The sequence below is a fragment of the Rhinopithecus roxellana genome, chromosome 8 (genome assembly GCF_007565055.1).
Source record: "Rhinopithecus roxellana isolate Shanxi Qingling chromosome 8, ASM756505v1, whole genome shotgun sequence".
NCBI classification, from domain to species: Eukaryota; Metazoa; Chordata; class Mammalia; order Primates; family Cercopithecidae; genus Rhinopithecus; species Rhinopithecus roxellana.
Genome location: NC_044556.1, coordinates 15,441,058 through 15,454,745, shown reverse-complemented (window position 1 = coordinate 15,454,745; position 13,688 = coordinate 15,441,058). Strand labels below are relative to the sequence as shown.

General features: G+C 53.9%; 1 protein-coding gene across 4 annotated transcripts in view; it reads right to left on the bottom strand.

The window, feature by feature from the left end:
• The window catches only part of PDE4A (phosphodiesterase 4A), a 50,335-nt gene that overhangs the window by 10,644 nt on the left and 26,003 nt on the right, over positions 1-13,688 (bottom strand). For all 4 annotated transcript variants that reach the window (XM_030935556.1, XM_030935557.1, XM_030935558.1 and 1 more), the window contains exons 3-10: positions 11,536-11,572; positions 11,339-11,409; positions 9,826-9,875; positions 9,537-9,649; positions 5,557-5,650; positions 1,743-1,966; positions 349-447; positions 88-252 (exon numbers count right to left, since the gene is read on the bottom strand). In XM_030935556.1, the coding sequence (XP_030791416.1) occupies positions 88-252; positions 349-447; positions 1,743-1,966; positions 5,557-5,650; positions 9,537-9,649; positions 9,826-9,875; positions 11,339-11,409; positions 11,536-11,572 (853 nt within the window). The remainder of the gene's footprint in view (positions 1-87; positions 253-348; positions 448-1,742; positions 1,967-5,556; positions 5,651-9,536; positions 9,650-9,825; positions 9,876-11,338; positions 11,410-11,535; positions 11,573-13,688) is intronic.

Below are 13,688 nucleotides of genomic sequence, written 5' to 3'. Positions count from 1 at the left end.
AGAGAACCAGGGTCAGAGAGACACACAGGAGGCTGAAGAGGCAGTCACAAAGACAGACGGGGACAGGGAGACAGGGCAGTCACTCACATCTAGCGCAGGCGTGGCCAGCAGTACGTGGGTGGACTGCAGTACGTCGGCAGCGTGCAGGCTGTTATGGTAGGCTACGTCAGCGTGGTAGTGATCCTCCAGCGTCAGCATGTATGTCACCATCGTGTCCACAGGGATGCGGAATTTCTTCAGCAGGTCCCGCTCCTGAGAGCAGGCAGGGGCAGGGTGGTGACCTCTGCTGGCCCCCAGCGCCCCACTCTGAGCCTCTCACCTGGGCCCACTCCCAGCTGTCCCCATCACCTGGAATATCATGTACATGATGCAGGTGAGCGAGCGGCCTCCGGCGTAATCTGACACGCAAAAGATGTTCAGGCCCCACTTGTTCAGGTTCTCCAGTTCCTGGTGGAGACGGAGGCCAGAGGTCAGTAGCCTGTAAGACTCAGGGCCCTGGAGAATATTTCCTAGGAGTTTGAAGCCTTGGTCTGAAGGAAGCACCATTATTGCTCACCCAGTGGGTGATAGGTTCAACAGCACAGAATGTACTGCCCTCGTCCTACTGGGCTGCAAAATAACGAAAGCAATCACAGCCACTATCTTTTGAGCACTTATGATCTGCCAAGTATTGCTCTAAGTACTTGATCTCATTTGGCAGGTGAAGGCACCAAGACTCAGAGAAGCAATGTGACTTTTCCAAGATCATGCAGCTCATAAGTGGCAAAGCTAGGATGGGAAGCCAGCACGACTGGCCCCCAGCACAGCTCAACCTCTTAGCTAAGCTGTTCACGAGCCCCAGAGGAGAAAGGAAGAAGGGCTTATTTTCCATGTCTCTCCAGAATCCAGAAAACAGCTAGCACATAGTAGCTGCTTAATAAACACCAGTTGGCCAGGTGCAGTGGCTCACACTTGTAATCCCAGCACTTTGTGAGGCTAAGGCAGGTGGCTCACTTGAGGCCAGGAGTTTGAGACCAGCCTGGTCAACATGGTGAAACCCCATTTCTACTAAAAATACAAAAATTAGCCAGGTGTGGTGGCACATGCCTTTAGTCCCAGCTACTCAGGAGGGTGAGGCAGGAAAAGTGCTTGAACCCAGGGAGGTGGAGGTTGCTGTGAGCCGAGATCATGCTACTGTACTCCAGCCTAGGCGACACAGCAAGCCTCTATCTCAAAATAAATAAATAAAAATAAATAACTAAACGCCAGGTGACTGAATGGAAGATTCACTGGAGGAGGTGGCTCAAAGAGGGTTACAATAAGCCTCAGCTGAGTGAGCCACCAAAGATGGATCACTTCCATTGCCACTGTCTCCTGGAAGAGATAGGAGTGAAACCCGGGTCTGGACCGTTGGGGACACTATGGGGGCGCAGTCTGGATCAGTGTTACTGGTCTGTACACCGATCCCCCTGCAGCTGGGAGTGTTGCCTGCTACGGCTCACAGCTGCCCACTTTTCCAGAAGACTAGTCCCAACAGGAGCTACATGGAAGAGGTGATACGTCCACCCCTGGGGACGGCCCCCAGGCAATGAATGATACAGAGGTACAAAGCGCCAGCATGCTTGCCTCAAGAAGGGCTCAAACCCTCACCCCAGGCTCTGCTTCTAGGAAACCTGGTCTAAGACATAACCCAACGCCCAGTCTTTCTCGGGGTCCCAGGAGACTACCCCCTCCAGCCCTGCCCCTACTGAGCCCCCACCCACTTGGGCCAGGAGCTCTTCTTGATTGGTCTTCACCCCAAATCGGGGAATGTTAGAGTTGTTCAGGCTGTTACTATGCATCAACTTTTTCACCCCTGTGATTTGGGACATGGGCTGTAAGTGTGGTACAGGGGGCGGGGGTGGCTGGGAGGGTCTTGGTCGAGGCGCTTGCTGTTTTTCTCGTTCCTTCATTGTGGGTGATGGGATCTCCACTTCATTCTGTTTGTCTGCAGAAGATGGGAAGCAGGAACAAGTGTGAATACCCCCTCCACCCCTGGAGGCTCCCTTATCCTTCAGCCCTCTACCACGTACCAGGAAGGCTCACCTGAAAGGGCAGAACCCTTCCAGTTGTGATGCCGTTGGCTACTCAGAGTCAGGAAACCAGAGGGGATGTGGGAAATCTTCCGGGAGGTGGTGGGCTGGAGTAGGGGCCCAGGGCTCTGGGATGGCCCCAGTCTGATCATCAGATTTGGATGGAGAGTGGCATGGGAAGTCAGGAAGTGAAGTGGGGATGCCAGGGAGAACTGCTGCCTACCCCGAAAACCCAGGGAACCTTTTTGGGTGGGGAAGACCCTAGCATGGGGGCCAATAGTGCTGACGCAGGGGGTGGCATCACTGGAAAGAGAGAGGGAAGGGTGGTGTCTGGCTCCATGTCCCTGCCCCCCACCGTCCACCTTGGCACCAGTCTGCCTAGGGGACAGCCCCAGGAGCCCTTTTCCTGAGCTCTCAGGGGCTCCCAGAGCTCAGCCAAGGTCACCCATTGTGACCTGGAGCTAGCTGGTCAATGACAGGGCCTAATACGGGTCATTTGCATGCTATGCTCCCATTGGGTGGATCCTCAGAACTCAGAGACACACCCCTCCATCACTGGTGGGAGCACTGGAAACCCCGAACACTTTTTTTCTTGAGACAGAGTCTACCTCTGTCGCCCAGGCTGGAGTGCAGTGGCACGATCTCTGGCTCACTGCAGCCTCCACCTCCCAGGTTCAAGCGATTCTCCTGCCTCAGCCTCCCGAGTAGCTGGGATGACAGGCGCCCGCTACCACGCTCGGCTAATTTTTATATTTTTAGTAGAGATGGGGTTTCATCATGTTGGCCAGACTGGTCTTGAACTCCTGACCTCAAGTGATCCGCCTGCCTCAGCCTCCCAACGTGTTGGGATTACAGGCATGAGCCACCGCGCCCAGCCCCAACACTTTTCTTGAGCTTGTCTGGGCAGTTCCTGAATTTGGGGGCCTTTGGGGTATGGTGATAAACTGTGAGGATTAAATTATCTTGAGTTTGGGGGCACATCTTTAACTTGAGCATTTTGAGGAACCCATGAACTTAAGGGTTCCAGTGAATCTGGGGTATTCTGGTGCATTTGGGGTTCCACTGAATTAGGAATCTTACAGGTGTTCGTTTTTTCGAGACAGGATCTCAGCTCTGTCGCTCAGGCTGGAGTGCAGTGGCACAATCATGTCTCACTGCAGCCTTGAACTCCTGGGCTCAAGTGATCCTCCTGCCTCAGCCTCCCAAGTAGCTGGGACCACAGGCACACACCATGTCCAACTAATTTTTTATTTTATTTATTTATTTATTTATTTATTTATTTTTTGAGACGGAGTCTTGCTGTGTCGCCCAGGCTGGAGTGCAGTGGCGCCATCTCGGCTCACTGCAAGCTCTATCTCCTGGGTTCACGCCATTCTCCTGCCTCAGCCTCTCGAGTGGCTGGGACTACAGGCGCCCGCCACCACGCCTGGCTAATTTTTTGTATTTTTAGTAGAGACGGGGTTTCACCATGTTAGCCAGGATGGTCTCGATCTCCTGACCTCGTGATCTGCCTGCCTCCGCCTCCCAAAGTGCTGGGATTACAGGCGTGAGCCACCGCGCCCAGCCTATTTTATTATTATTATTATTTTAGATGTAGTCTCACTCTGTCACCTAGGCTGGAGTGCACTGATGCAATCTCAGCTCACTGTAGCCTCCACCTCCCAGGTTCAAGCAATTCTCCTGCCTCAGCCTCCTGAGTAGCTGAGATTACAGGCATGCGCCAACACTTCCAGCTAATTTTTGTATTTTTAGTAGAGACAGTGTTTTACCATGTTGGTCAGGCTGTTCTTGAACTCCTGACCTCGTGATCTGCTCACCTTGGCCTTCCAAAATGCTGGGATTACAGGTGTGAGCCACTGCGCCTGGCCTAGTTTTTAATTTTTTTGCAGAGACAGGTTCTCACTATGTTGCCCAGGCTGGTCTTGAACTTCTGGGCTTAAGCGATCCTCTTGCCTCAGCCTCCCAAAGCCCTGGGATTACACGCGTGAGCTGCCTCTTACAGGTTTTTTTTTTGTTGTTTTTTTTTGTTTTTTTGTTTTTTTTGAGACGGAGTCTTGCTCTGTCGCCCGGACTGGAGTGCAGTGGCCGGATCTCAGCTCACTGCAAGCTCTGCCTCCCAGGTTTACGCCATTCTCCTGCTTCAGCCTCTGGAGTAGCTGGGACTACAGGCGCCCGCCACCTCGCCCGGCTAGTTTTTTGTATTTTTAGTAGAGACGGGGTTTCACCGTGTTAGCCAGGATGGTCTCGATCTCCTGACCTCGTGATCCGCCCGTCTCGGCCTCCCAAAGTGCTGGGATTACAGGCTTGAGCCACTGCGCCCGGCCTACAGGTTCTTAAGCTTGATAATCTTCTATGGATTAGGGTTCTAAAATTTTGGGAGTCTACTGAATTGGTGGGGTCATACCAAGTTTGGAGATCCTATTGAATTTGGGGGGTTTTTCAGTTTGGAGGTTTGCTAAAGTTTGGGGGCCTTTTGTGGACTCGGAAGCACAGAACTTCCCTTAAGTTTGAGAACTCTACTGAGTTTGGGCATCTCTCTTGAGTTTGGGCACATCTAGTGAGTGTAGAAGGGAGTTAATCCAAGTTTGGAAATTCTATTGAATTTAGGGTTCTACTCAGTTCGGGAGGCTTTCCAGTTTGGGGGCTTTTTTTTTGTTTAGTTTTTGAGACAGAGTCTCACTCTGTCGCCCAGGCTGGAGTGCAGCAGTGGCGTGATCTTGGCTCACTGCAACCTCTGCCTCCTGGGTTCAAGTGAGTGTCTAAAACAAAGAGGTTTTTGTTTGTTTTGAGATGGAGTCTCACCCTACTGCCCAGGCTGGAATGCAGTGGCATGATCTTGGCTCACTGCAACCTCTTGCCTCCTGGGTTCAAGTGATTCTCTTGCCTCAGCCTCCCAAGTAGCTGAGATTACAGGCACACACCACCATGCCCAGCTAATGTTTTTGTTTGTTTGTTTGTTTGTTTTTGAGACAGAATTTCACTCTTATTGCCTAGGCTAGAGTGCAATGGAATGATCTCGGCTCACTGCAACCTCCACCCGCTGGGTTCAAGTGATTCTCCTGCCTGAGCCTCCTGAGCTGCTGCGATTACAGGCACCCGCCACCATGCCTGGCTAATTTTTTGTATTTTAGTAGAGATGGGGTTTCACCATGTTGGCCAGGTGGGTCTCAAACTGCTGATGTCAAGTGATCCGCCCGCCTCAGCCTCTCAAAGTGTTAGGATAACAGGCTTGAGCCACCGTGCCCGGCGCTTGGAGGCTTTTTAAAGTTTAGAAGGGTTTTCAGCTCACGGATGATTTCAAATATTGGGTTCTATAGAAGTTGGGGGTCTCACAGAGTTTGAAGGCATCAGGAATGTGAGGGCTGTTGGATAGGGTAACTTTGACCTTTGGGGAGTTGAGTCCGAGTCCCTAGGAAAATGTGACCAACAGGACCCAGGGTCAGAGGTAGACCCCTCTCTACCCCAAGTGTCCCCCCTCCAATCCCATGTGCTTCCCCTCACTCACCCAGGAATGTTGTGGAAATGTACTCTGAGACCTGGTTTCCTGACCTGCTCATTTCTGACAGGTGTGTGAGTTCACGGTTCAACATCCTCTTGAACTAAGGTAAAGAAGTCAACAAGGAAGAAATGATGGGGGAAGCACAGTGGTGGGGAGGGTGTCAGTCCTTCCCAAGAATGCTTAAAGACCCCATGAGTCCCTCCTATTTTTCTGCTCAGCCAACAGAGGCCCTATAGACTGCTGGGGGGTGGGGTCAGCCCTTCCTCTTCTCCCAGCTCTGGATGGAGGTCCCCAGGTTTGGGGAATCATGATCAGCATAACCCTCCCTGCCTTAGGAAAGAGGGGCTCCCCTCCCCATTTCCCCCAAGGAGGAGCCACAGGGGCACCTGTGGAAGGGAGGGGCTCCTGCCTAACAGAGAACCAATGGGGAAGCAGGAGAATCCCGTCGCCATGGCGATGGGAGTCTCCTTAGCAACTCCCCCTCCAACCAGCTGCTGAGCTGGGGAAAAGGGGGGCAAGCCGGAGGCCCCTTAACCCTTGCCTTCCCAGAGCTGCCCCCGACCCAAGTCTTCCCAGACATGGACCCCAATCCTGGGGGTCCTGGCTCCTGGCCCCCAGCTCAGTTTGGAAAAAGGGAACGTGGTAACCAAGCTCTGGGGGACAAAAAGGTTTAGCCGGGGCTGGGGAGAATGGTGAGCTGAGGAAATCCCAGTTTGATCACCCAGGGGAGGGGGAGGGGCTTCCCATCCCAGCCCCCTCTCCCCCAACCCCAGAGAGGTAGATAGATGCACGGATGAACAGAGTATACCCAAAATCAGGCTTGGAGGAACCTCCTGGTCCCCCCATGCCACTCTGCACAGGCCTCTGCTGTGACATTGTACACAGAGGAGAAAGGGCATTGGCTCCCCACCCCCAAGCTCTGCCACAGCACCCCAAAAACAGGAGCAGACTCTGTCCAGGGAAGCAGGAGGGACACTTGGCAGGAGGGGTGAGCCTGTATGGCCCATGCTGGGACAGGGAGCTCCCTCCTCCCAGTGCCACCCAGAGACCCTGGGTACAGAGACACACACATCCACACAAGATGGACCCACAAAATATCACACAACCACACACACAATCGCAGGCTTTTGGTCCTACACAGCGTCACACAACCCAGACACACAGATCAAAGGGCATGCAAAATAAGACAGTCACTGACATTTGGGGTCACATGTCCCCAAAATATCAGGCAGCTCTGGGCTCAGACACACAGCCCAACACACAACACCACAGTCAGAGCTAGATTATCTTAGACAGGGCCACACTGTGACCCAGGCAAACAAGCCTGCACTCAGGCAGACACACCATCGCAGACACACACACACATCCAGGCACTGACACAGTCACACCCAGTGAGGGACCTGCAGTCCACCCCCAGGGAGAGTCACACACCCCCAGCTGCCCGCCATCCACGCCCAGCCCTGGGCCACACAGAGACAGTCACAAGGCTTCATCTCCAGGCCACACACGTGCACAGCTTCACACACAAGCCCACACCAGGGGCCCGGTTCGCCAGGATGCCTGCCCACCCACTACCCTGCACTCTCCTACCTGGTCCCACCAGCCCACCAGCCACGGCTTGGAGCAGGTCTCGCAGAAGAAATCCACCAAGGGCATCTTGGAGACTTAGCCCGCCTGGGGCTGCTGCACACAGAGGCTGGGCTTGGGGAGTCCCGGGGTTAAAAACCACCGGGGAAGGGGTGCTGGGCAGGTGGGTAGTGGAAGGGGGAGCCGCGGAGGGGCCTGGGCCGGCCCAGCAGGGCTGGGGGCTCCCTTCCCCTCCGCGCTCCCAGCGGCGGCGCTGGTTACATGGTCCGCTAGCCCTGGGCCCCAATGGGCCCCCCCGTGGCAGTGGGTGGAGGCGGTGAGGGGTCCGTGCCCATGGGAGGGGGGCAGGGCAAGGGTCCCAGGAGGAGGCTGCGGAGCTCAGTGTGTGCACCCGTGTGTGTGCGTGTGTGCTCACTGCAGCACTGGCAGGCTGCATGGGATGTCAGGTGGTGCTGGGGGTGGGGGGGCGTTAAAGGGGCATCAGAGACCATGGGCCTCAGCCAGAACCTAGGTGGGCTGTCCACATCAGGACCTGTCCCCTCCATGGACACACCCAGAGATAGAAACACACACCCACTTTACACTCACAAACGTACAAACACCCTGAGACACACCTTCCAGGGACACCCACACACATCCAGGCACTTGACACTTGAATACACACAGATTACCCAAATGCTTTCTGTTGTACACTTACAGCACACACACACACACACACACACACACACACACACACACACAAACCCGGAGACAATCACAACTGATATCCAACACATATACAGGTGCACAGTTAAGCATATAGCAAACGCCTTCAGACACACCCCATCCAAGGGCACAGACCCACATCCAGACCTACATCCAGACCCACACCTAGGGACAGACACCGAGATGCCAGCCACAATTTATTTATTTATTTTTTTTTTGAGATGGAGTTTCACTCTTGTTGCCCAGGCTGGAGTGCAATGGCACGATCTTGGCTCACTGCAACCTCCGCCTTCCGGGTTCAAGCGATTCTCCTGTCTCAGCCTCTCCAGTAGCTGGGATTACAGGCACCCTCCACCACACCCGGCTAATTCTGTATTTTTAGAAGAGATGGGGTTTTTCCATGTCTCTAACTCCCGACCTCAGGTGATCCACCTGCCTTGGCCTCCCCAGCCAGCCACACTTACAGACATACACTAAACACACCCACAGACACACTTTCCAACCATTGCAAATATCCACTGTCCTTGGACACAAACATAGCCCAACAAATCCATAAGGAAATACACTCACAGATGCAGAAATACACACACACACACACATACACACACACACCATTGCAGAAACACCCTCAGACCCATATCCAGAGACACAGCTACATTTCAGATGCTTGATCCACCCTCAGAGACACAATCGCCCTCGGACTGGTATGTTCCCATACAAGCCTCCACCCACTGCTGTAAGCACCCCCCAACAAAGACACTCCCACCTACAGATCATTTCTTGATAGACACCCGCCCACAAGGGCTGCTACCACTCTCTCCAACTCCAGGAAGCATCATTCACACATACTGCCCGCTTCCTGAACGGTGTCCCTTGCAGTTCTGCAGTGCATGGTCTGCACAACTGTACATGGGAGCCTTGCAGTCACCCCTGCAGCCCTGCAAACACACACACATTCACAAACACATAGAGCCACACATTCAGTTTCCCATCTGGTCCAACTGTCTCCTGCAGACATGCGCACCCCTCTGGCAGAACCCCACACACCTATAGCCCTGCATAATCACCCATGCACACCTATACAACCTCCACAGGTACACACTGGCGTGCCACTCTTCAGAATCTATTGCCAACACACGTGCACTGCAAATGCGTAGCCAATAGACCAGCAGCTACACAGACCTACAGCCACAGATACACCCCTGCAGACCATAAAAGCATAAACCCCCCCAATGGAAACGGTCACCTATTGATATATGTACAACCAGACGGACACACCCCACCCCACAACACACACCAGGCTCTTCCAGCCCTGGGGAAAGTCAGAATCTACAGGAGCTTCAAGCCTTGAAGCTGCCATCCAGGGATTGGCCCCACCCAGGGACTGACCCCATACCATAGGCCCTACCCAGAGATTGGCCCCACCCTCATGAGCCACGCCCAGTAGTAGGCCTCGCCTACAGGCCCAACCTAGTGGTTGGCTCCACCCATAGGGCCCATCTCCACCAGACCCCGCCTAGGGATTGGCCCTGCCCTAATCAGCCACACCCTGTAGCTATCTCCTCCCACAGACACAACCTAGTGGCTGGCTCCATTCGCAGGCCGCACCCACTGCTCGCATTCAGTGGTTGGCTCTACCCACTGGCCCCGCCCCCGCCAGCCCCGCCCAGGGGTTCTGCCCACCACCTGCACACCTTGTGCGAGGCCATCTCGCTGACAGAGCGATAAGTTTGCATGGTCTCCAGCTGCTCCAGACACCAGTCCAGCTCTTCCAGCGTCTCCCGGGCCAACTGCTGACACGTTTCTTCTAAGGAAGGGGCAGCCAGGGTAGTGACTGAGAAGGTCTGTAGGCAGAAGCCCAGAGGCCCCAGCCCGCGGTGAAGGGGTTCGCCAGGTGAGTGGACTGCTGGGTGGGGAAGGGGCTGAGGGACCCCCACTGGGGCAGCAAGAGGGACCCCTTCCCACCCCTCTGGGCTTAGCTACCTGACAGCGTGGCCTTGCAGACAGGCGTGGGGCCGCCCAGCGGGGACCGCCTGCAAAAAAAAAAATGGGGCTGCAAGGTCAGCCTGGGTCCCCCCCACCAGGTCCCTGCCTCCCGCTTTCCATGAACAGTGCCAATTTTCATTTGTCTGAATGCTCACCGTGTCCTAGAGAGGCTGCCATGTACTCTGCCTGCAGCCTCAATGAGCCCCAGAAAAATCCATTGTATAGATGTGGAAACTGAGGCTCAAGGAGGTGAAACAGCTTCTTCAAGACCACGTGGCTGATCTGCTTTAAGATCAGGTCCTGGGTTTCCAAGATCTCTGCTCTCTTGACTAACTCCCTACAAATCCTCCAAGCCCCTAAGGATGTCTCTATCTACCACCCCTAGAAGGACTGGCAGCTCTCAGCCACATCTCTTGCCCTAAAACAATGAAGATCCACTCCTATGTATTCTGCCCTTACGTGCAGGGTAATATTCTAGCACTTTCTAGATATCATCTCCTCTCCTCACAGCAGTTATCTAAAGGAGGCATTGCAATCCCCACTCTTATTTATCTATTTTTTGAACCAGGGTCTTGCTCTGTCACCCAGGTAGAAGTGCAGTAGTGGGAACACGGCTCACTGCAGCCTCAACCTGCTGGGCTCAAAATGATCCTCCTGCCTTAGCTTCCTGTGTAGGTGGGAACCACAGGCACATGCCACCATGCTGGGCTATTTTTTGTTTGTTTGTTTGTTTTTGTAGAGACAGGGTCTTAGTTTGTTTCCCCCAGGCTGGTCTTGAACTCCTGAATTCAAGTGATCCTCCTGCCTTGACCTCCCAAGGTGCTGGGATTATGGGCATGAGCCAACACGCTTGGCTGTGATCATCACTTTACAGAGGGGCAACAGAAGCACCATGGAATGCCATTTGCCCAGCAACTTGGTGTCAAGGCCCAGGGTGGGCCTGGGGACTGTGGCTGTGGCCTCGCCACCGTGCATCCAGACCCCTAAATCTTTATTTATACAAACCTCTGGGCTGGGCCCGGTGGCTCACGCCTGTAATCCTAGCACTTTGGGAGGCTGAGGTGGGTGGATCACCTGAGGTCTGGAGTTTGAGACCAGCCTGACCAACATGGTAAAACCCCAAGTCTACTAAAAGTACAAAAATTAGCCCGGTGTGGTGGTGCATGCCTGTAATCCCAGCTACCCAAGAGGCTGAGGCAGGAAAATCACTTGAACCCGGGAGGCAGAGGTTGCAGTGAGCCGAGGTCACGCCACTGCACTCCAGCCTGGGTGACAGAGTGAGACTTGATCTCAAAACAAACAAACAAACAAACAAAAAACAATAACAACAAAAACACCTGTGTCTTAGGTGCTTGAGCTGCAATGGCTCTCTGGCTCTCTGGGAGCTGTTGTCCGAACAGAGGTTCAGAGAGGTCACCTGCCCACCCGAGGTCACACAGCAGCGCTGAGAGCAAAACCTGGGTATGCTTCACCTTATGATCACAGCTGTTGCAGCCCAGCCTTCACTTACTTGTTATTGGGAACGGGCACATTGGTCAGGAGTGAGAAGTTGCTACGGACGCTCCGGAGGCTGGCCAGCACCTGGGATAGGGAGCGACAGTGAGGACTGGGGTCCCCCCAGAGAGGGAGTAGGGCTGGGCCCTGTCCCCAAGTGTGGCAGAGCATTGGAGCCCCTTCTCTCCTTAACCATTTGGGAAGAGGTCTCACCTGAGCAAACGGTGTTACGATGAGGTCTTCAGCGTGCCTGTGATTGAGGACAGAGGCAGGTCAGGGGTCCGCAGAGTATCAACTCTCTGGGGTAGATGCCCTGTGAGGCTGGACCCAGGGAGGCTGAGCGGGAGGGAGGGGACTCTGTGGGACCTAGGGAAAGAACACTTGTCCTGCATAAGGGTGGACATGTGTCCAGAGCTGATCGTGGAAGAAATGGCAGTCAAGGAGGGTGGCTCAGGTAGGTCGGGGGAGAAGAGACAAAGTGGAAAAGGGCAGAGGGGAGAGGTGAATATGGTTGGGATTTTGTTTTGTTTTGTTTTGTTTTTTAGACAGAGTCTTACTCTGTCACCCAGGCTGGAGTGTGGTGGCGTGATCTCAGCTCATTGCAACCTCCGCCTCCCAGGTTCAAGCGATTCTCCTGTCTCAGCCTCCCAAGAAGCTGAGATCACAGGCATGTGCCATCTTGCCCCACTAATTTTTGTATTTTTAGTAGAGATGGGGTTTCACCATGTTGGCCAGGATGGTCTCCAACTCCTGGCCTGGAACAATCTGCCCACTTTGGCCTCCCAAAGTGCTGGGATTACAGGCATGAGCCACTGTGCCTGACCTTTTTATTTATTTTTTATTTTAAAGAGATGACGGCCAGGCGCGGTGGCTCAAGCCTCTAATCCCAGCACTTTGGGAGGCCGAGACGGGCGGATCACGAGGTCAGGAGATCGAGACCATCCTGGCTAACACAGTGAAACCCTGTCTCTACTAAAAAAAAAAAATACAAAAAACTAGACGGGCGAGGTGGCGGGCGCCTGTAGTCCCAGCTACTCCGGAGGCTGAGGCAGGAGAATGGCATAAACCCGGGAGGCGGAGCTTGCAGTGAGCTGAGATCCGGCCACTGCACTCCAGCCTGGGCGACACAGCGAGACTCCGTCTCAAAAAAAAAAAAAAAACATAATAAATAAAAAAATAAAATAAAGAGATGACATCTTATCCTGGCCAACATGGTGAAACCCTGTCTCTACTAAAAATACAAAAATTAGTTGGGCATGGTGACGCACGCCTGTAGTCTCAGCTACTTGGGAGGCTGAGGCAGAAGAATCACTTGAACCCGGGAGGCAGAGGTTGCAGTGAGCCAAGATTGTGCCACTGCACTCCAGCGTGGTGACAGAGCGAGATTTCATCTCAAAAACAAAAAAAGAGATGAAGTCTTGCCATGTTGGCCAGGCTGGTCTCAGACTCCTGAGCTCAAGCAATCCTTCTGCCTCAGCCTCCAAACGTGCTAGGATTATGAGTGTGAGCTTCCAAGCCTGACCTGAGGTGAATATGTTGCAAGGGCGGGGCTTGATGAGGGAGCAGTGAACAGGAAGGGGACCAAGGGGGCTGAGGTGTGCACAGCAATGGCTGGGGGCAAAGCCTGGAGGAACCCAGTGAGAGAGGAAGAGGCAGAGCAGGTTCAGGGGGAGCTCACACCTCAACAACTGTCACGATAAGAGGGGTTAGCTCAGGAAAACCTGGGGGAAGGGCGGGGGGTGGGTCAGGTGAGATGCACACACTGTGGGAGGACGCAGTGGGTGGGCACTCACACCTTTCTGGCTGGACACGCTATAAAATAACTGAGGGCAGGCGGGGTGGCTCATGCCTGCAATCCCAGCACTTTGGGAGGCTGAGGTGGGAGGATCACTTGAGCCCAGGAGTTTGAGACCAGTCTAGGCAACATAGTGAGACCTGATCACTATTTTAATATATTTTTTAAAAAAGGAACTGAGGCCGGGCGTGGTGGCTCACACCTGTAATCCCAGCACTCTGGGAGGCCGAGGCAGGTGAATCACCTGAGGTCAGGAGTTTGAGACCAGCCTGGCCAACATAGTGGTGAATCACCTGAGGTCAGGAGTTTGAGACCAGCCTGGCCAACATAGTGAAACGCTGTCTCTACTAAAAATACAAAATTAGCCAGGTATGATGGCGGGTGCCTGTAATCCCAGCTACTGGGGAGGCTGAGGCAGGAGAATCACTTGAACCCAGGAGGCGGAGGTTGCAGTGAGCTGAGATCGCACCACTGCACTCCAGCCTGGACAACAGAGCGAGACTCCGTCAAAAAAAAAAAAAAAAAGAGGAACTGAGTCCTTTATAGCAGAGGCAGGGGGCTGCTTACCCTT